The sequence below is a fragment of the Equus asinus genome, chromosome 27 (assembly GCF_041296235.1).
Source record: "Equus asinus isolate D_3611 breed Donkey chromosome 27, EquAss-T2T_v2, whole genome shotgun sequence".
NCBI classification, from domain to species: domain Eukaryota; kingdom Metazoa; phylum Chordata; class Mammalia; order Perissodactyla; family Equidae; genus Equus; species Equus asinus.
In genome coordinates, this window is record NC_091816.1 from 11,162,185 (window position 1) to 11,183,162 (window position 20,978).

At 37.6% G+C, this 20,978-nt stretch overlaps 1 protein-coding gene across 7 annotated transcripts in view; it reads right to left on the reverse strand.

Annotated features, from left to right (window-relative positions):
• LOC106824350 (pro-neuregulin-1, membrane-bound isoform) overlaps nt 1-20,978 on the reverse strand; it is a 213,333-nt gene that overhangs the window by 140,616 nt on the left and 51,739 nt on the right. For 5 of the 7 annotated variants that reach the window (XM_014830610.3, XM_014830619.3, XM_014830603.3 and 2 more), the window contains exons 3-5: nt 17,021-17,142; nt 9,034-9,084; nt 6,663-6,713 (exon numbers count right to left, since the gene is read on the reverse strand). In XM_014830610.3, the coding sequence (XP_014686096.1) occupies nt 6,663-6,713; nt 9,034-9,084; nt 17,021-17,142 (224 nt within the window). The remainder of the gene's footprint in view (nt 1-6,662; nt 6,714-9,033; nt 9,085-17,020; nt 17,143-20,978) is intronic. The other 2 variants (XM_070499860.1, XM_070499858.1) reach the window with 1 other exon arrangement.

Sequence of the window (20,978 nt, forward strand, 5' to 3'; positions counted from 1 at the left end):
CGAGTTATTGCATGAATCAATGACTCAATATATGAAAATATGCCTTATAAAATATACAATATGATACAAATACCAGTTATTTACATATACATAGCACACCCACATACAGGTGTAAGGTTCAAAAGAATGATTTTGTAAAAGGTTAATTTCAACTGAATACCAAAGGTTCACTATGATTTAGTTATAAGCTTGACCAAAAGTTTTGAGAGTGGGGCCAGCCCAGTGGCATAGTAGTTAAGTTTGCAGGCACTACTTTGGTGGCCCAGGGTTTGTGGGTTCAGATTCTGGGTACTGACCTACACACTGCTCATCAAGTCATGCTCTGGCAGCGTCCCACGTACAAAATAGAGGATGATTTGCACAGATGTTAGCTCAGCAACCATCTTTCTCAACCAAAAATAGGAGGATTGGCAATGGATATTAGCTCAGGGCCAATCTTCCTCACAAAAAAGTTTTGAAAGTATCTTGTGCAGTAGTGGATTGCAATGACAGACACTGAATGACTTTAGAAAGGGCAGAGGCAGAACTGAAGAATTATTTTCAGTTGCAGGTAGTACTGCAAGAAACAAAAGTAAGATACATTCACTTACAAAATGAATGAACGGAACATGAAGGCAATAACCTGCCTGAGCATATCAATGGCTGTGATAGAAAAGCCCTACTCTTGCTCCAAGTCGCTGTATTGTACTGAAAATCTGTAACTAACTCTCTGGGCAATCAGAAATACAGAAGTAATACCAGTTGCGCAATTTCCTTTTCAAATTATTCTTTTATTGTTATATGATGCTTGGTAATTTGTCATTTTCCACAACAGATAGGGCCACCACACCCTTGAAAGTGCCATGTTTTTAGAAATCTGGAAACACAATTTGCATTCAGTTAGAAGTAGCTCTCCAATGGTGACAGGATAGAGTCATATTTTGCCACCAATAAAGATTTGAAATTGAAACGCCATTTTTCTAGCAGATAATCAGTTAACAAAGATCCGGGCAGTTTCCTCTATCATTAAAACAGGTATGTCAGTTACAGCTGAGGGTGGAATACAAGACTCATAGCTCTAAGTCTCACCAATGGACCAGCAGACCTGGTCCAATCTCATCAATACATAACACTGTGCTATTCCCCAGTGAAAATGCTGTATCTCATTATAACAGAAACATCTCTGCAGACAAAAGACATTTCTCCCCTCAGCTAGCTCTTTTAGGTGCCAAATTAAAGATTGAATTGTTCATTTCATTCAGAGATTTCAAAGAGGACTTCCTGGCTAAGTTCCTTTAAAATGGAGCCTGAGCTGAGAATATATAATATTTTGAAAAGATATAGTGACTTCTTGGCTTAGAACTTTGAGCACCATCATTTAGACTGAAAATCATTAACTCCTTTCCTCCTCCAACAATAAGGATAGTATCCTATGTTGCTCAAATAAGATGCAAGGAGCCACACAATTTTGCAGGTGCTAACTCTCTCCCATATATACAGGACACCACCTATGAGCAAAGCTGCGCTAAATGATTCCCATTAATTTTCTCACATTAGGTTTTCCAACATGGGTTTGAGATAAACAAGAGTATAGAAACATAGAAACTGAGTCTCAGGAGGTTAAACAACTTGCCTAAGATTACACAGTAATTAGCAGCACTAGTATGTATTTAGACTTAGGAACAGGAGCCCATCCAAAGCCTGTGCTTTCTATTCTACCTCACCACCTGTCACGCCTTAATGTGTAACATAAAGATCACATGGGCTCCGTTGGTCCCAGACAATGCATTTACCTTCATTGACCACACATACTCCCAATCCACTTTGTATTGAAGACTACTTTTCAGTCCATTCACAGAATCGCATTTCTTTTCATATTAAAACCTTTTTTTCCTTTTTTTTGTTGGTGTGTGTGTGAGAGGAAGATTGTCACCAAGCTAACACCTGTGGCAATCTTCCTCTATTTTATATGGGATGCCGCCACAGCATGGCCTTACCAGTGGTGCTAGGTCCATGCTCGGGACGCAAACCTGCAAATCCTGGACAGCCGAAGAAGATAGTGCAAACTTACCCACTATGCCACTGGGCCAGACCCTAAAAGCTTTTTTTTGAGGCAAAAAAACCTCATGCATCATAGCAGGCTGGTGTATTGTCTGGCTTTGAATCCTGCTTGTGTGACTTTAGACAAAATATATCAGGTTTCATCATCTGACAAGTGGAATAAGGTTTTGTGAGAACCATGAGTCATCATCCACGTAAATCACCTAGCAGAGCGCCTGGCACACAGTGAGCCTTCAATAAACGTTTCCTGTTATTATTATTTGAAACATATAATACTATTTAAGACTATTTTTCAGAAACCTATCTTTATTTTCTTCCCAATTGCATTCATTAGATTTTTTGTCTTTGTTTCCCTCATTTATTTATTAAATTGGAATGGATGGTTCTTAATTCAGCAAAGTGGTTGGTAGAACAATTGTATTTTTGTATAGCATTCAACAGAATCATCAGCAAAAGAGGGTCACCAGCAGCTGGCACTTCAGAGAGAAGTCATTAAGGTTTGTTCTAAATAGTCCATTTCCCTTCTTGCTGATTCCATGTAAAGGAGGAACAGGATAGTCCTCCCAGCTGTTTTGTAAGTTCAAGTGCTTCTCCTTGTACAACTTGTCACTTATGTGTAATGGGATACTCATTTAGCAAATTATTTCTACATTTCTAAGTCAAAGATGCCTTATTTACAAAAAAAATAAAATAAAGAAAAATAATGTTAATTTTTATCAGGAGATTATTACAAGAGACTTTTTCAAAATTTGGGGGCCTGCCCAGTGGTATAGACGTTAAGTTCACATGCTCTGCTTCGGCAGCCTGGGGTTCACAGGTTTGGATCCCAGGTGTGGACCTACGCACCGCTCATCAAGCCATTCCTTGGAGGGGTCCCACATACAAAACAGAGGAAGACTGGCACAGATGTTAGCCCAGCAACAATCTTCCTCCAGCAAAAAGAGGAAGATTGGTAACAGATGTTAGCTCAGGGCCAGTCTTCCTCACCAAAAAAACACAAATTTTATAAATTAGCAGCTCTAAATATAGTGAATATACAATGCAAATTCCAAATTTCAAAAGAGAAGGAGTTAAAACTTGCCTTACAAAGGGAAGGAGACTGGTAACTTTGCTATTTCACCAATATTTATGAAACACTAGGAAAAATAAATATAAAGGGGGCAAAAACGATAAGGTTTGTAGGTGAAAAATAAATCTCTTAAAACCTGCAGTCAAGAACAATTTCTTTATTGTTACAGTGATTTTAAAAAAATCACTTAAAAATTTTAGATTTAAAAAGTATTTTTAAAATATTTCTGATTAGTAGTTAACGACATGAGAATACGTTTATGCTACATTAAGCAGATAGAAGGAGGATGGATAAGTAAAAAGCCAGCAGGAAAAACACCAATTAGGAAATATACTAAAATTAGCAGTAGTAGTTTTGATAGGTAGGTGGGCAATTTTTCTTTTCTTTTCTTTGTTCTTTTCTTTTCCAACATGAGTTACAGAGGAGAAAAGGAGAACTCTGAGGACTGGAGTGAAGGGAAGGCTTTGGGGGAAAATAGGATGCCGGCAGAAAAGACTGACTTGGTATCCGAGGCAGGGTTCTGAGCTGGGCCAAGGACATAAACTACCACTGCTGAACCCTCTCAAGATTCACCCAGTGGTAAGATGCTCCCAAAAACGGGACAGGCAGGAAGGGGACGTTTCCTCACAAGGGTGCGCACATTTGTACTTCCAGAACTGAACAGCAACACGGCTGCCTCGCCTTTTTTATACCGACCCAAGAAGCACACCAAATCGTCATAATACATAGACGATTTCCTGAATCCATACTACTTCAGAAAGGCTTTTCATAAATTACTTTAGAAAACACCAGTGTCAAGAGTTCAAAGAATGTAGCCCACACAGACATGATTACGCTGTGATAGCACAGTTCACTTTGCACATACAGGGATTTACGAGCGTCTCCGCCGGCTGAAATAAACTGAAAAGAAACCTACACTTCAGGGCTGATTATTTCTGCCCCATGTGAACTTTTCCAAGGCCTCTGACTCTTTCACGTATTTTGAATTTTTAAGCCCAACTTATTGCTATTGCTGAGTCTTCAGGTTTCACCGTCAGCCTTTCCTCATTGGAGATGTGCTGACATCGCAGCCCTTCTGCAAGGCAGGTTCTGTGCGATGCTGCCTTTACATATGTTCAGTGCCTCATGCTGCTTTCACTGTTCTAACCAGACTGGACTGAGGATCCTGCTACTATAGGTTTATATTTTCAAATTATAGAGCATATTTTCATAATATTAAAAAAGTGTATTCATTAATCAACTCAACAATATTTACTGAGAGCCTACCATGAACGGGGAGTGAGGTATGAAAATGGCACGCTGAAATCTTTCAACATAATGATACACAAAGCCTTCTTGCTTAGTTTTAAGCCTTTACCAAATATCAGGAACTAATTCCGCTGAGAGTTAGAGATCAGAGTCGGATTTCAAAATTATTTCCCTCTCAACAGTATTGCAATGAACAGAAATGTAAACAGGGAGATTCATTTCAGTTCCCTAACGCTCTGGAAAACAGTAAGAAGTATTTCATTCCAGAACTACTCAGATATGCTTAAGGATAGCATCCACCACCCCATTAACGATAGCATGAAGGGTTCCAATTACAAGAGTTTCAATCACTTTATTCAATGAATCATGCAGGGGAGAAATTATTCCCAGACAAAAATGTCAAAAAGAAAAACCTAGTATTTACTTTTGTATAATAAACACTCAAAAATATAAAACAAATCTCAACATGATTCCTTAATGCTAGTTAGCTAAAAGCTATATAATTATACTAATCTTTTTTTTTTTCGGTGAGGAAGATTCGCCCTAGCTAACATCTGTTGCCAATCCTCCTCTTTTTTTTTTTTCCCTTGAGGAAGACTAGTCCTGAGCTAACACCTGTGCCAATCTTCCTCTATTTTTTGTATGTGGGATGCCTCCACAGCATGGCTGATGAGCAAAGTAGGTCCGCACCCAGGATCCAAACCAGTGAACCTGGGCCACTGAAGGAGAGTGTGTGGAACTTTAACTACTGGCCATGGGGCAGGCCCCTAATTATACTAATCTTCTTATAAATGGAATTAAATAACAAATACCCGAAACTTCCTAGAAGGGATTATCATTTTAGAGTAGGTAAAGAGTGTCCTCAGAATAAAGAGGAAGCCAATTTAGTCCTTCCTAGCAATTCATTTCCTGTTTGATCTTACAAGATTATTGCCATCAATCCAGTTAAATGATGCTTTACCTACCTAAAGTATAGCCAAAACATTATACTTCATGCAATAAAAAATGTTTCCATCATATCGTTACAGTTCTGGTAACACCAACGCAAAGAGAGAGGCTTTGGGATCAAACTGGATCTATTTTAAAAGATTGACATGGGCCAGCCCCGTGGCCGGGTGGTTAAGTTCGTGCGCTCCACTGTGGCAGCCCAGGGTTCGGATCCTGGGCGCGGACATGGCACTGCTCGTCAGGCCACGTTGAGGCGGCGTCCCATATGCCACAACTAGAAGGACCTGCATCTAAGATATACAACTATGTACCAGGGGGATTTGGGGAGATAAAGCAGGAAAAAAAACAAGATTGGCCACAGTTGTTAGCTCAGGTGCCAGAAAAAAAAAAAATTGACAAAAAAAGTGAAGTCACCAAAAGTACAGACCTTCTTTTCAAGTGTTTCCTACCATGCTAAGGGCCAAAGGAAATTGTTCCTTAAACACACTCTCAAGGTTGGAATAGAACAATCGGGAGCACCTATTTACTGAAGAGCTTATCAAACTGAGAAATAGCTTTAAACAAAGAGCTAAAATAAGGAAGAGAAAGACTGTAGTTATAAGTTTCATTTTCAAGGTCTGATACATTCCCCTGTTGGATCGCAAAATTTAATTCTATGCTATTCACCATTTATAAATATCAAAACTATTTTTACAAGTTCTTGCTAATTTCTCAAGTTCCCCTGACATAGCACAAAGCACCACTCCATCTAACAGTGGGAGAACTCCATAAGCACAGAGCCCATTTCATATTAAACAGATGAAAACTAATCTGAATTTTTGCCTAGGGACTTGCTTTCAAACATTTTCATAATTAGTCACTTGCTGTCAAATCTGAATTAAGGGCATCTATATATAGTTTCCTTACTCCATCACAGCAGACTTTATAGAGAACTGACGAGCTTTGGAAGAGAGGCCCCTGCCAGCTGGGTATCATGCCTCAGGCAGTTGCTGAAGGCATCAGATACACTAAAAAAACCAAAAAAAAAAAAAAACCCAACAATGATCTCTCTATTGCTCGCCCAGGGCCAGGCCTCAGAGGCTATGTAGTTATTTTCCAACATTCAAAGACACTACAGATAAACTACCACATATGTGGTATCTCTTAATATCTACATGTATCTTAGGGGCAGAGGGTAGCTAGTCAACCCCAAGCACAGCAGGAGGCCATTTCTATTCCAAACAGCAAACGCCATCCTGCTACCACACTTGATACACTGTCCCTCAAGAAGGGCAGAGGATAGACGTGAACACGATCTTCAGAAGCAGATACTGTCTTGGGTTAAAAAGTAGTGAACAGAATATTTAAATATACTTACATGAAGACGTATTTGCTCCTTCTGTTGATACTGATATTCTAATGGGAGACTCTATAAAACATAAAAGTGGAATGAGGCTTTATTGAATCATGCTGCTTAGATTCTAAAATCAGAAATTTTCCAGGCTTGCGGATCATCTAGAAAAAGAGGACTAGAAAATAGTGCAACAGAAAAGCTGAAGCCTTTCCATGTCTAAGGAAGATATATGCAATATTCAGAGACCACAAAGGAATATTCCTGTAGTCCAGACCCAAAGACTTTTGAAAGAGATGAAGATGGAGTCGGTCCATCTGAAAGACATCCCACACAGCAACTGCCGTAGGAACTTCCTAGAAATACTACTCTGAACAGATCCACCCTACAGGTGACACACACAACTCCTTCTCTTAGGAGTCGTCTTGATTTTAAGAAACTTGAAATCAAAGAGAACAATCCCCATAATCTGAGAGAGTGAAAGTTACCTTCCACGCATAGAGAAAAAAAGGAAGAATGAGAAAATTTTCAGGCAACTTGGTCTGCATAAACATCCTAACTAAACATGGTGTGAGTAAAGTCCATGCAGAGTCCAGCAGAATAATTACATGAGGATCATATAAAACATGCTAAACAAATACATAATCCAATTATAGGGGAGGAAGAGTAGCAAGATTCTCTTAGGTAGCAAGAGTAAAGGAAGGAAAACCAGTATTTAAGTACAGACAGAGCATAAAACATAACTCATGCTGGAAAAAAGCATGGGAAATGGTTTTTATTAGTAAGAAATAGGAACAATTTAGTATCAAAGAAGGACTGAAATTCAGCAGCCAGAAAGTTATAAAGATTCAAATCAGATATCAGAAAATAAGTTATAGTCACTCCAAATTCCGAAGAAAAGCACGACATAAATTTAAAAGCTCAGGTTCATGACAGCATCTATTGGAGTCAGATAACAAAGTCCTTACGTTCAAGAAATGCCTGAATGAAAGGTGAAGATATTCAGATAACTCAACAATTTTTTTCTTTTTTTTCTTTTTATCTCTGTCTTTCCTTCATTCCCTCCCTCCCTACTTTTCTTCCTTCCTTCTTTCTTTCTTTCCATCTCTCTCTCTCTTTTTTCTCTCTCTCTTTCTTTCTATTACTCAGAAAAGTAAGATCCTCTTAGGTTCCAGGATCATTCCACCCTACAACACACATACTTAACATCTTAGTAACGACACATGAATATGCCCTAAAGATGGCCAAAGCAGTCTAGGATATAGAGAAATTTAGCGTTTATGACTTTCAACAACAGCTTTGGAGAGAAGAGGAAAAACTGGTGAAGGTAAGATGGAAAAGGCTGTGTTAGATTATATGGCCTCCTACAGCTTCAACAAGGTACAGGCCATAAGGAAAAAAGTCAATGAAGCCAAAACAGGAAATACGGGGTCATGGGAAGAATACTGAGCTTGAAGTGTCTGCTCTTCTACTTGCTGAGATATATGACTTAAGATTTCTAATGCTCATTTTTCTCATCTGTAAAATGAAGAAAAATAATGTCCTGTTTCACAAAGCTGTTGTGATTACAAATGAGATGTAAAAATCTTTGTAAACTGTAAGGTATCATGCAAAAACAACCTGTTCTTTTACCTCCGAAATGAGTTTTGAATCTAGGTCTCCAAAAGCTTGCCTCCAATTAAGTATTAATTTTTAAATATTATAAGGTTCTGTTAACTATAGAATTACAGAGGATAAGGAAAAGTAAAAAAAAAATTAATTCACAGTAGATTAATTAAATTTGCAGCTAGTGGAGAAATCAATGAATTATGGTTATACATGCATTAGTAGACTTCGGTTATAAGTAGCTAATGTCTGCTAAGACTATAATTGCTATCAGCAAATATTATGGGCAAAGGAGAAACTAACAAAAACAAATAAATGCCTCCAAAATGCAACAACATTTAAAAACGTCAGGCCTATAACTATTTTTGTAAGTTTAGTGATCCACAACTGATCATTAGAAGCTCAAAGGTCAGAGATCAGACATTGCTACATTATCCAGGAATAAACTCTGACAGATGAAAGAGAGTAGAGGCAGCCAAGAGAAGCACCTACAAAGATATAAAAACTGAATTATAACCCAGCTGTCTCCTTCCTTGGTCTAACGTCACTAAGTTGTATCTAGATGTAGATATGTTTTCCTCATGCAAGCCTTTCGTGCCCAAGTCCAGACACACAACAAGAACTGCACTCCTTGAAGTAAAATCCAAAAAGGCAGAAGGACTGGAGAAAAACATCAGAGCAGAAAACAAGAGTAGCTGAAATTTGGATGCAGAAGGGGTTCTGATTAGTAGAAGGAGCAGCCAGCAGTTATGTCATTCTGGTTAGTAAACTTTGACGAGCTTATTTTCCTTACCTGAAGACACATATGCTGTTTCAGTTGAGGCTGGCATGCCAGTAAAGATCTCTGCAAAAAAAAAGGTGATAGGTGATTACGATGTATAATCAGGAGGCCAAGAGTCAGTTCCACAGCCTGCCTTCAAACCAAAAATGAGTGTGAAGGAAGGAAGTATTGCAAGGGGGTGATGAAAGTCCAGGTTTATCCACACAGAGAGCAAGAAATACAAAACAAGACTGTCCAGATAAGTAGTTACTCTTTCTTGGGCAAAGAGCATAAGATGAGCTATTCTAGAATAATTGGAAAGAATTCTATGCCCCCATTGGGGTCCGTGAGGGAGAATATATGGCAATATATTGGAGAATGGAGAATACAGGAGCTGTGGGCTCTTCCTCAGAAAGAAAGGCAGAAACAGCAGAACTAAGAGTAATCAAAGCTGTGGTCAGAATTTTTAAATTACAGATCTTTGGAGAATTACATTTTTGTTCAAAAACAAATGCAATCCCAAGCTGGGATTGATGAAAACCATCAAGTTCCAGCATCGAACTCTACATAATATTGCCAGTGGTAATCAAGATGGGTGCCCTATCATATGATAGATATTTCAGCTGCTCAGGGCAGGACATGGAGTAAGTAGGCAGTTTCCACCTCAACGAAATGAAGAATGAACCTGCACACTTCTAGGCACACCATTATCATGGGAACTGTGATGGTCTTGTTCAAACTTTGACTTGCTTCCTTACTGCCTTTATGACGGGATAAAGGATGATTACATTGTCTAATTCTGTATTCAATCAGTCCTTCTGACAGGGGTTTCAGTTGTTAAAATCTAATATTTTCAGGAAGGCATAGTTTTCCAAAGCGTGGAAAGATGTAGAGATGCAATGATGAATATCATTCAACCTTCACTGTGCATATAATTATTATCGAATGATTTAATAGTGTTTACCACTTACTAACCAAGACAAAAAGATAGTGGAATCTGTTGTGATATACAACAAAAGTTACTAGATTCTACTAAAATCCTAAGTAGGTCATATACGCTATCATTTTAAGTTTGAATTATTAGCCTGTTAATCATGGAGTTAAAAATGTTCATGATCAGTGTAATCATCTTTAAATATAGATATGACCATCTAGGGTTTCCATGATAGGACTAGTTTGGCAGGTAAGAGGAATTAATTTAAGTGGAAATATTTCTTCAACCTCAGAGACTTCTTCAGGGATAAAAGGTTTTGTGGAATTGCAAGAAAAGGAAAATGGCATGTAAGATTCAGCAGGGATGTTTAAGAATAAGCATCAGGTTAAATATGAATATATAAAGATCAGAAATATAGCTTTAGTAAGAGCAAATGTATCTTTCTTGTGCAAATTTTAGTATGGACGGTCCTCTCTAATCAAGCATTAGGAGGACAAACCATTCAAAGTGTGAGATTATTATCAAGCCACCAAAGTTGCCTACATCGGCTCTTAAAAACACTAAAAATGGGACAAAGTGAAAGGAATCAGTATGTGAGGGTGTATGATGTCCTTTGGATTGTCTCAAAGCAGCAGACACGAAAGAGTACATTCTGAGTTGGTAATGTGGCGATATTTGCTTCTGAAGCATCTACAACTAGCTTTCTTGATTTGGGCTGTAGAAAATGGAACTGTTGTTTTTTGGGAAAAATTTCATCTGAGAGAAAGATTTTTATCAAAGATCCACAGCATTTGACTTTCTCTATGAAGACCTAGAAGAAGATGCATGTTTCCAAGGCAAGTGCCCACATTAGGAGAGATGCTTCCTCACTCTGTCCTTCAGGACCCATCAATGACGTGACAGCCAGACTGAAGTAGCAAGCTCAGGGTCACAAGAATTGGGCAAAAGTGCCAATCCCAGCATGAGTATCAAGACTCTTTTCAAATTTACTTTTGACAAACTAAGTAGTTGTCCACTGTGACCTTCCAAGAAAAAAAATCAGAGCTTTTCTAGCTCAGCATAAAAGATCTCAGATTAGAGGAAAGGTTAACCATAACATTTCCTTTTTTAATTGAATGTTAGATAAAAATACCAGAACAGAAGGTTACTACAAAGATGTAGTACAGAGACAATTTAAAATAACCTCTTCCTAAAATTAGATATTCATGTTGGAGAACGTAAAAACATCTTTAATGGTTATGGTTCCAAATAAAAACCTTGTGAATTATCTTGGGGGAAATACAAGATCAGAAGTTTATACTTCTATACTAAAAGAATCCTTCTAATAAAAAAAGTTAGTCTTTTTGATTAAAACCACTCAGCAAGTATTTTTATGCTTATTTTGGGTAGAATTCATAGATTTAGAAAACAACCTTTTGTGATAAGTGTAACTGAAAATAATTTTATGTTATTATTAAAGATTTTTTAAAAATTAAGTCCTGCAATCCCCTTGATGTTTATTTAAGCAACATATTTTTCCCACAGTAATTTGGTATATTAAATTTGTTTATTTATAAAGGACATCCCCTTTATTAGTGCAAATTAATGAGGATTTAGAATCATTAGGAGCTAAACACAGCTAAGCAACTCAAGCTGAGGACGCAAGTAAACATAGGAACATTAGTGTACTTGAAATGTTTGAATGCTTTTTGAATAAATAGAATCTGACCTCAAGAAAAAGTTGCAGTATCTGAAAAATAACATCTTCTTGAAAGGAATTTTTCTAATTATCATGTATGCATGATTTTTTTGAGATTTCACCATTAGCACAATATACTAAATATAACTATTTAGCAAAATATACATATACGTATATACAAACACATATAAGAGGTGTCTGTGTGTATTTAGACATCCAATTATGTGACTCTGTTATTCTAAAATTACGGGTCATTATTGTGCATACAAAAAATTGATCAAGTCATTTTTTTAAAGATTTAAAATGGGCACACTTGTTTATGAGCACTGGCAGATGGCTTCAGGAACATCTTTGAGTGTCTAAATTCTTGCTCATAATGAGTGCTTACTCTTAAGCAACTGAGAAATTTTGAAATTAGCAAATGGTGTAGAGACACGATGAATACTATGCATTGAAATATAACTCTACTCCACTCATACTGCTCTTGCTTATAGCCTTCATGGGAATCCTATGTAATACAACATACATGGAGACTGCTATGCAAATTATAAAACCTATTTCACATGCTTCACAGTATAACTATAGGTTGTTCACCAATACCATGGCATTCCCACACCACTGTCAGTTTGGGAGAGGGGGTGAGGCCAAGCCTGTTACCCACATGAGCCAATGTTTTAAAGGGCCAATTGCTTTATTTGTCAAATTTTGTGGAAATAATATTTTTCTGCTCATCTTAAATGAAACAGCTATTTTATTGCTATGAGCCCAAGTGCTCCTATGGGAAATTGAATCTCACTCAAATAATTTTTCTTCCCATTAAAAAAAGAAAACCTAGGAGAAGATGTGATTGATTAGCTATATATTCTCTTGTACTAATGTTTTAAAAGACTGCAGTACTTAATTAATTTGAAAACCAGTTAGATCTGCTATTCTCTTCTCTAATCTGATGTGCAGGAGTTTTTATGGAGCTTGTTAGCTAAGAGGTAATTGATAAATTAGGGTTTCCTATATAAAGACCAAGCCAAATAAAATACAAATAAAAATGAACACATAGTGTATGATCCTTGTAAGCATGGTGTATGGGGCCTTTTAAACTGCCATATGTGAATTCATAAAAGGAACCCACCCGTAATCCATCCTGGAATGATACTGCCTATGAGATCCTTCTTTATATGAAAACTCAACTGGACCGTATTAGACTTGCATAGTCCCAGAAGCAGTTAGCAGATTGCACAGACTTATATCTGCCTACTGTATGAGAAATTCTTTTTTTTTCCAAATAAGGTAGGGATTAAAGGCATTGGAGAAGGTAGAAGACATATAAATTTCTAAAATATATCCTAAAAATGATTGGCTATATGTACATTCTTTTCTAAGTTTCTGCAAATAGTGGAAATACGATCATTGTTTCACTCGAGTACAGGATTCAAGGGGAATTTCTTAGTATTTTTATCATTTATATCTAGTTACTAATGTAGGTAGATCTAAACAGTAACTTTCAATGCAAAAAGTTCATAATATTGGATGGAAGACTTAGACCTTAAGATCTAAGCTAATTTTATTCTAACAGTTAAATAGGTTTTAACGGGATTAAAAATAGTGTCAAATAGCAAGGTCATCCTGCTAGATTTTTCATTTTTTTCTGGGGTGAAAAGCCTCCCATGCATGGCTCCACCTAACTTCTGCCATCCCTCTTAGAATCTTACACCAAAATATATTCTAAACATCTTAGCGCAAAGAAGGCACTTGTGTGAGAATTTGAGTAAATCGCAAGGAATCCTTTGCTTAGAATAATTAGCTCGCATCAACGTACCAGGATCTTTCATCAAGGCACCTGTATAGAAATTATCAAACCATACTTGTGTACTTACTGGAGAAAAATGGGAGAGATGAGTGACACAGGACAAAATTAACAAAATGACTAATATTTCGTAGAAAACATAAATTAAAGTCTCGAGGGGAGTTCTACACACTATAATATTTTGACAATATATTCTAATTTTTAAGCCTTTTTTTTCCTATGACTCCCAAGGAAGAAAGAAATTCTTGAGAATTCCACTCTCTCAGCCCAAGTTAACAGTAAATACACATTTAGGAAGGATGGTTTGGCTGCATGGCAGTTTATAACCACAGCAGAGTGTTGTTTTTCTCTCTGAAAGAGTGTTTCTGTGCACCTTTGCCCAGATTCCTAGGGAGACAGGGGATGCGACAACACAAAGGGAGTGCATCTGAGTCTCAAAGAGATCAGCACAGGAGCTGAAACTTCCTTGAGAACGAGCCTTGATCTGAATATAGCAAATTCACAGATAGCAATGGAAGAGGGTAAAGGATCAGAATGATTACATATTTTCCTTTTGGTTACACTACAGCTAAGCCCCTGAGGTGTAGGGAGAAAAGAGTCTCCCAATATGCAGAGCTCACTGGCCTTGTCTATCATGGTGCCTGCCAAGCCACAGGCTCTGATGAGCAGCACAGTCCACTCACAGCCTCTGAAGAGAGGGGCGTTTCTAGGCAGCCTTGTTTCTGGCTTCGCTCTCCGGAGTTGAGCCCATGTTGGGCACCTGACCAGAAGGCAATTGAGCGGTAAGCTCTCTAGTTCTTTCTATGTGGTCTGACACAATAAGCTCTGCCAATCAGATTCTTGCTATGGGGAATTTGATTTGGGACCTAAGGAAACAATCATACAGTAGGAACTGCAACTGAAAGAATGCCTTGAAAAGAGCCAGGCAGAAGAATGTGGCCAAGTGGGATCATAATCCGGTCAAACTTTGGAATTATAAAGGAGCATAGTTGAGAGCAGGAGAGGTGAGAGGATATAAGAAATTGTAGAAGAGTCAAGAAAGTATCTGAGGCACATTAAAAGCAGAGACAGTAGAAAGAAGAGCCACAAACTCCCATTGCTTCTTTTCTCAGAGATGCCCTGGGTACAATTTTCTCTTTGAGGTCCAGTATAATGAAGTTCTAGTTCTTCTCCCCGGAATTCCTCTCTCTTTCTGCCTCACACCATTCCTTCAGTTTCTGTTCTTCACAAACCAAAGAATCTTATCTTACACATTCGCCAACACAGTCATGTACAGAGTGAGCTGTACTCGACCAGGAATTACAGACACCTGGGTTCACGGCCCCTTTTGCTACTATACCTTCTGATCCCGAATGTGCCTGGTTTAAGACACATTCTAAATCTTCATTTCTTTTTAAATACAAAGAGAGGGTTCGGTAAGGGTAAACTATTTCTAACATTCTAAGAAGAAAATAGAGACAAGACACCTTGCCGTGTAATTGAGATTCTTCATTCTCCTGCTTTAGATGTTTTAAATAAGGCAGTAAGAACCCATTTCCTAAAGAATTTTAGTTGGATGTTTAAGAATGACTTCCTTGCAATATTCCATGAACTTCTCTTTATCCTTTCAGGTCAAAAGGATTCATTATCAAAAACATCCCTGCTTTCATTTCTCTACACTATAGTTGGTTAATGCCATATACCTTAACTCGAGATCAATTCTCGAATGAGTTAATAGGGAAAAATGAATTCGATGTCTCTCCTGTGAAATTAATGTGAAAAGCCATATTATCAAACTTTTGGCACTCTAAAATTAACAAAAAAAGGAACCCTATGGGTTTTTGCCAGGAATATATAGTGGTAAATAATTCACTACTTAATCTCGTAAATCTGAAAACGTGGAATAATCAATACAATACTACTGTAAGCACTCAGTGAGACCATGAAACTTACTCTGACTTTATTTTCCTGGGACTTTACAGTATGCATAGCTACACAAATCTAATCCAAGTGTCAAAATCATAATTCAAAAGCATTTACCACGGGGAGAGCCAGTGAACCAAGCCAGCGACAAACGGAGAACAAGCTAACATGGTACAATAGAAAGAAAAGAATAAGCCACTGAAATTAATTTTTAAATTTGTGTTTCAAGTATCATCCTATAAAATTCCATGTGGGGTAAAATAACACTAGCAAAATACTATTGCTTAACCTGTGCTGATTTAAAAGTAAAGTGCTATTACATTTATTCATATAAATTTTCAATAGCTTTTACATTTTAAATGACAAACACAGCTCCTAAAAATAGTAACGCAAACTGCGGCGGCTCACCTTTGTCCCTTCCTCTCTGTGGAGGGAGGATTTAAAAAGAAAATGATGCATGTTGATTTACAATGCAATAGAGCAGTTCATCAGGAAGGCCAGAGAAGACTAGGAATTAACCTGTATTTTCCCAACCCTGTTTCATATTTTTATCTCACTTCCTTCTCCCTATCCCATTAAGTCAACTGACACAAACTACGTCAGTCTCCTATGGAGTTAACCCTTCCAGTTACTTTTCCTCTTCTCTTGCTGGCTTAGCTTTTTTACTTTATCACTTTAAGAGATCAGGCCTTTGCAGTAGACACTCTTTCTCATCTACCTGGAAGCAGTGCCACCTGGCTTGGTTTTAGAACAGACGACAGGGCTTGTGAAGTCAGCAGTTAAGTGCTGCAATTCAAAAGGGAAAAGGAGCACTAAAGGTTTTGAAGTCACATTTTACTATTTCAAGACATTCAAACACTCACAGCTAGCTCATCAGCAGCTTCTATAGATGGCTCCATCAAGCTGTGGACTACTGGGATATCATGAACAGAGAGCCGCCAGCTGTGGTTCCTTGACTTTCCTCAGAAAACCTCAGAAAAGCTGTCAGAGGGCAGGTGGCACCTTCTGCCTCCAAGTCATTCATTTGTTTAACAAATACCCTCTGGTGCTGTTCTCAGGGAAAACAGAAGCTGAAGCCTTTGCATAGCAGGAAACGCTTTGTCTCTAAGACTCTCCTAATTTCAGAATAGGCCTAAAAAAATTGATCAGCCTAACTTCCTACAACCTAGAGCCAGATGCATTAATAACACATATAAGAACACAAAAATTTCTAGGACTGTCAGAATTGTATTGTTTACACACATACACATCCACACGCAACATACATATTCTCCTACATGATATACATACATGTGTAGATATATACGATATACATATATTCTGTATATATACACGTATTTTGTATATAAATACACGTATATACATACACACATATTCTGTTTCTGACAGAGCCAAAGATTTGACTGCCCTTCCCTGGCTAACTTAAAGGGAGGTATAACTTCTTCCTTTTAGCAACCCATCCTGTCTCTGCCATTCACGACCTTATTCAAATCCTTAAAAAAAAAATCTATTTCAGGTCTATACCACCTCACAGAGTGAAAAGCTCTATGGAGGACATACGAGATACTTGAAATTTGTGGTTTTCCTTCCATGTTTTTTATTTGTTCACAATGAGATTTAACACACCGATTTATTCAAGTCTTACCACACATCTTGATTCCTCTGCTGACAGATTGAGGAATAGAATGCAGTTGGTATCTCTTACCATTGGAATCCACAATGGTGATATTGGCAGAGGCACTGTCATTTCCCAATTTGCTGATCACTTTGCACATGTATTCTCCAGAATCAGTCACTGATGCTTTGTTAATGCGAAGTTCTGACTTCCTATAAGATCAGGACCAAAGTAGTGTAAGTATGTTTCACAGAAATACAATGATCATTAAAATATATTTCTCTGTAGTTTCAGAGTTCTCAAACTCCCCCTCCCTACTCATACAAACCATGTTAAAACATAAGTTACTGGTACACAGATGTATGATTTTACCAAGAATAGAAGTGAGATACATCACATTTAAGTTACACCATGGACATAGTCTTAATTTTATCACCCAGATCAGAAATTTAAAGGAATTCTTCTCTAACTTTTCTTTTCATTCTTCTACCACCACCACTAACCACACTATGCCTCATATTTTTTTTGAAGCCAATTAGTAAATTTTCTTTCCTCTCTAGATCAAAATGTCACCAGTCACTAGGGTTTAGGAAGATCAAAAAGTGTAAAATCATTTCTTACAAATCTGGTAAGGACAGACACTTAATGAAGGCTAGAATAGATTAGAATGCTCTTCACTTCTTTTCTCAGTGGACTAACACCAGGAATTATGTTAATTTTGAAGAAGAGGATTAAACACTTCTCAAAGAAAGGGAATTTGGCTTTCTTTAAGAAGATTCTCATTGCTAGGAGCATAGTACCACACAAATGGTTCTTAATATTGAAACAAATATTCATGCAACAATAGCACACACTTTTATAAAAACTCCGCATATTACACCAGTATCTGACACTGTTTCTGAGCATGGGCAGCATTGTGATTTGCATCTGTCTATGCTTTACTCCGGCACACAGCCTATAACCTAAGCAGTATTTAACAACCCAGAACTACTGGGATTGGCTCAGCATTTACTAAAGCCTTTTTAAAGCATCCTTTTATGCCATAGCCTGGTCCTGACTGCCTGGCTCTTGGAGGAGGACAACAGAGAGAAAAGGAGGCAGGAAGCAAAGGCAGTACTCAGAATTCTATGCAAACCTCCCATAAATTACACTTTTCTAGTTTTCTTAGTGAATTTTCTAGTCTTCTTGTCATATAATATTACTCATCAAGTTAGACTGACTGTTTCAAATTTAATTTCTACTGTTCTCCTCCAGTCTATCGAATTGGACCACCCACCCAGCTCCACATGTAAGCTGTATGGCCTTCGACCTTGGTGCTTTTAGTCCCTCCTAGAATGAGGGACCCATATTTCTACCCATCAACATATGAGCTGACCTTTAAGGATCATCTCAAGCGCCAATTCCTTCATCAAGCTTTTCTTGATCATGTAGCTGGAGCTGCTCTCTCCTTTGTCTAAATTATGATAGTGTTGAGTCCCTCTCCCATGATCCTCACAGTTCTTACAGCATGTTTTATCTCTCAAGCTTGGACATACACTTTGGAGGGGCAGTCCATAATTTAAACTTGTTGGTATCCTCAAAGAATATACATCACTGCTTTCCCCTTGGTGCATCCTCAATCATTATTGGGTGAATGAGTGAATAAATGAAGAAAATATTTGGATGTTCCCACCTAAGCTCTCTGCAGGACCTAATGCTCCTAATGTTGGCTGCAGGAAAGGAGGATGCAGTATGAGGAGGGCAGAGACAGCTGGAGGTGGTCCAGACCAAGGGCAGCAACAGTCAAACCAACAAGTGGATTGAAAAATGAAATACATTAGTTGTGACTCAAAACAAAACATAACAAAGGGTGCTATGCTCAAAAAAGTTTAGAAGACATTAGGTAAAACAAAAACAGGCTTTATTTTTTTTAATCCTATAGGATTTCTCAAAGTCTTTAATATGCTAATGTACCTTCCAAGAGGAGAATATATTATTTAGTTTCACTCAAACCTATTGACCATGGAGTTCCTGTCATTCATATGGCATATCTGTTAATATTTCCTGAAAATAATGGTCTACAGAACAAAGTTGATGAAAAGTGCACCTAATACAACAACAGCCTTGTTTATCAATGGACCACCAAGGGCTATTTATATAGGGATATTCATGTATTAATCAGAGAGGTTATTCATAGAAAACTTTCCCTGAAGTATATCTCTATAAACCAAAATAGATAATTTTGATGGCAAGCATCTTGGCAAGTAGAGATTATCCCCTGTCAATTTCTGTTAACTTTTAAGCCTGGTTTTGGAGTATTCAAATCTAGCATTTTTTAAGAATTATGAGCTATTTATACATTTTCTCCAGACATAACGTTTCCTTCATGACAGACACCTATGAAGTACGGTGAGAAACAATGGGATAACTACTACAGTAAGCTTGTCCAGCCCAAAATAGCACAATTAGCTGAATGTATTTTCAAGTATGACCATGGAACCATGGAACCAGGTATGACATGGATAGCTCAACTATGAAGAATGTCAGGATGGGGAATAATATTCTGGTTTTCAACACAGAAGAAAAAGTGAATTCCTAAAATAAGAAAATAGTAACTTTTCTTGCTAAGCCTGAAAATTCTGAGATAAGATTATTACAACAACAGCCCAAGAATGTACAACACCTCAACATTATTATAATGTACAACACCTCAACAACTTCTTTCCTATTTATATAAATCTAGGAACACTCCTTGATATATAAGGAGTTCTTTCTTGACCCTGTGCCATTAATATTTTAACTATTGAACTGGATCAAACTATGAGAAACAAGGTAATCAAATTTACAGTTAACATAATGTTAAAGGGTTAGTTCTTTCTTTCTTTCTTCTTTTTCTTTCTTGAGGAAGATTAGCCCTGAGCTAACATCTGCCGACAATCCTCCTCTTTTAGCTGAGGAAGACTGGCCCTGAGCTAACATCTGTGCCCATCTTCCTCCACTTTATATGTGGGACGCCTACCACAGTGTGGCTTGCCAAGTGGTGCCATGTCTCCACCCAGGATCCAAACCAGCGAACCCAGGGCCGCTGAAGTGGAACGTGCTAACTTAACCGCTGCACCACCAGGCCGCCCCAAACAGCTAGTTCTTAAATCAAAATTCTCTTAACAGACTTGGGCAGTGTTTCCTGGAATACTATCCCAAGAAATGTTAATAAATGTTATGCTTCAAAAAGAGAGAGAACAAAAAAAAAAAAAATTTTCTGTGCTCAAATAAACGTTGCATTAAACAAAATTAAATAGCTTTCTCTAAAACAGTACTTCTCAGTTGTTTTGATACAAATATGTATTGGGAATTTCTAAGGCAGGCAGAACATGTGACTAAGGAATCCTTTCTGAGGAGAATGCCCTTGGGAATTCCGGTACTGAACATCAATGGGCCAAGACCAAGATTCAATTTCATCAAGATAAGCATAACAAATACATTCAGCTTCAAAAGTCAGTAGCAGAAATACAGGCTGGGAGAGATGTGCATTGACAACAATATATAAGGAAAAAAGGATTTCAATTAGCCATGCATTTAACATCATTCCATTTTAAACAACTATTTAAAAAAGAAAAAAAAGAAACGCACTTGTGGCAAAATTAATATTAAAACAGAGCATAAATTAAATTGGATAAAAATCTCAATATACTGTTCACAGGCTAGATCACATGTAGAATATTGAATTATGCTTTGAAGTGGCATTTGATGAAAAACATCAATAAGTAGAGGACTTTAGAAGAGGATGATCAGAATTGAATAGGGCCTAGAAATCTTATCACTAGAGAAGATTCTGTCAAAGGAACAAAGGTCCCACTGGCAGGCAGCTATGAACAAGATATGGCTAGCTATTTAAATACATTTCGTAGTTGTCATCTGGAAAAGGAAATTATTTGGGGAGGCTTTCGAAGGTAAAATTACGTCTTACAGGAAAAAGAAGGCATATTTTGAATAATATTCTAAGGAAGAACTTTCTGAGCATTCAGAATTGGATAGGGCCTCTTGTCAAAGAGTTAGGGTTTCTCCTTGG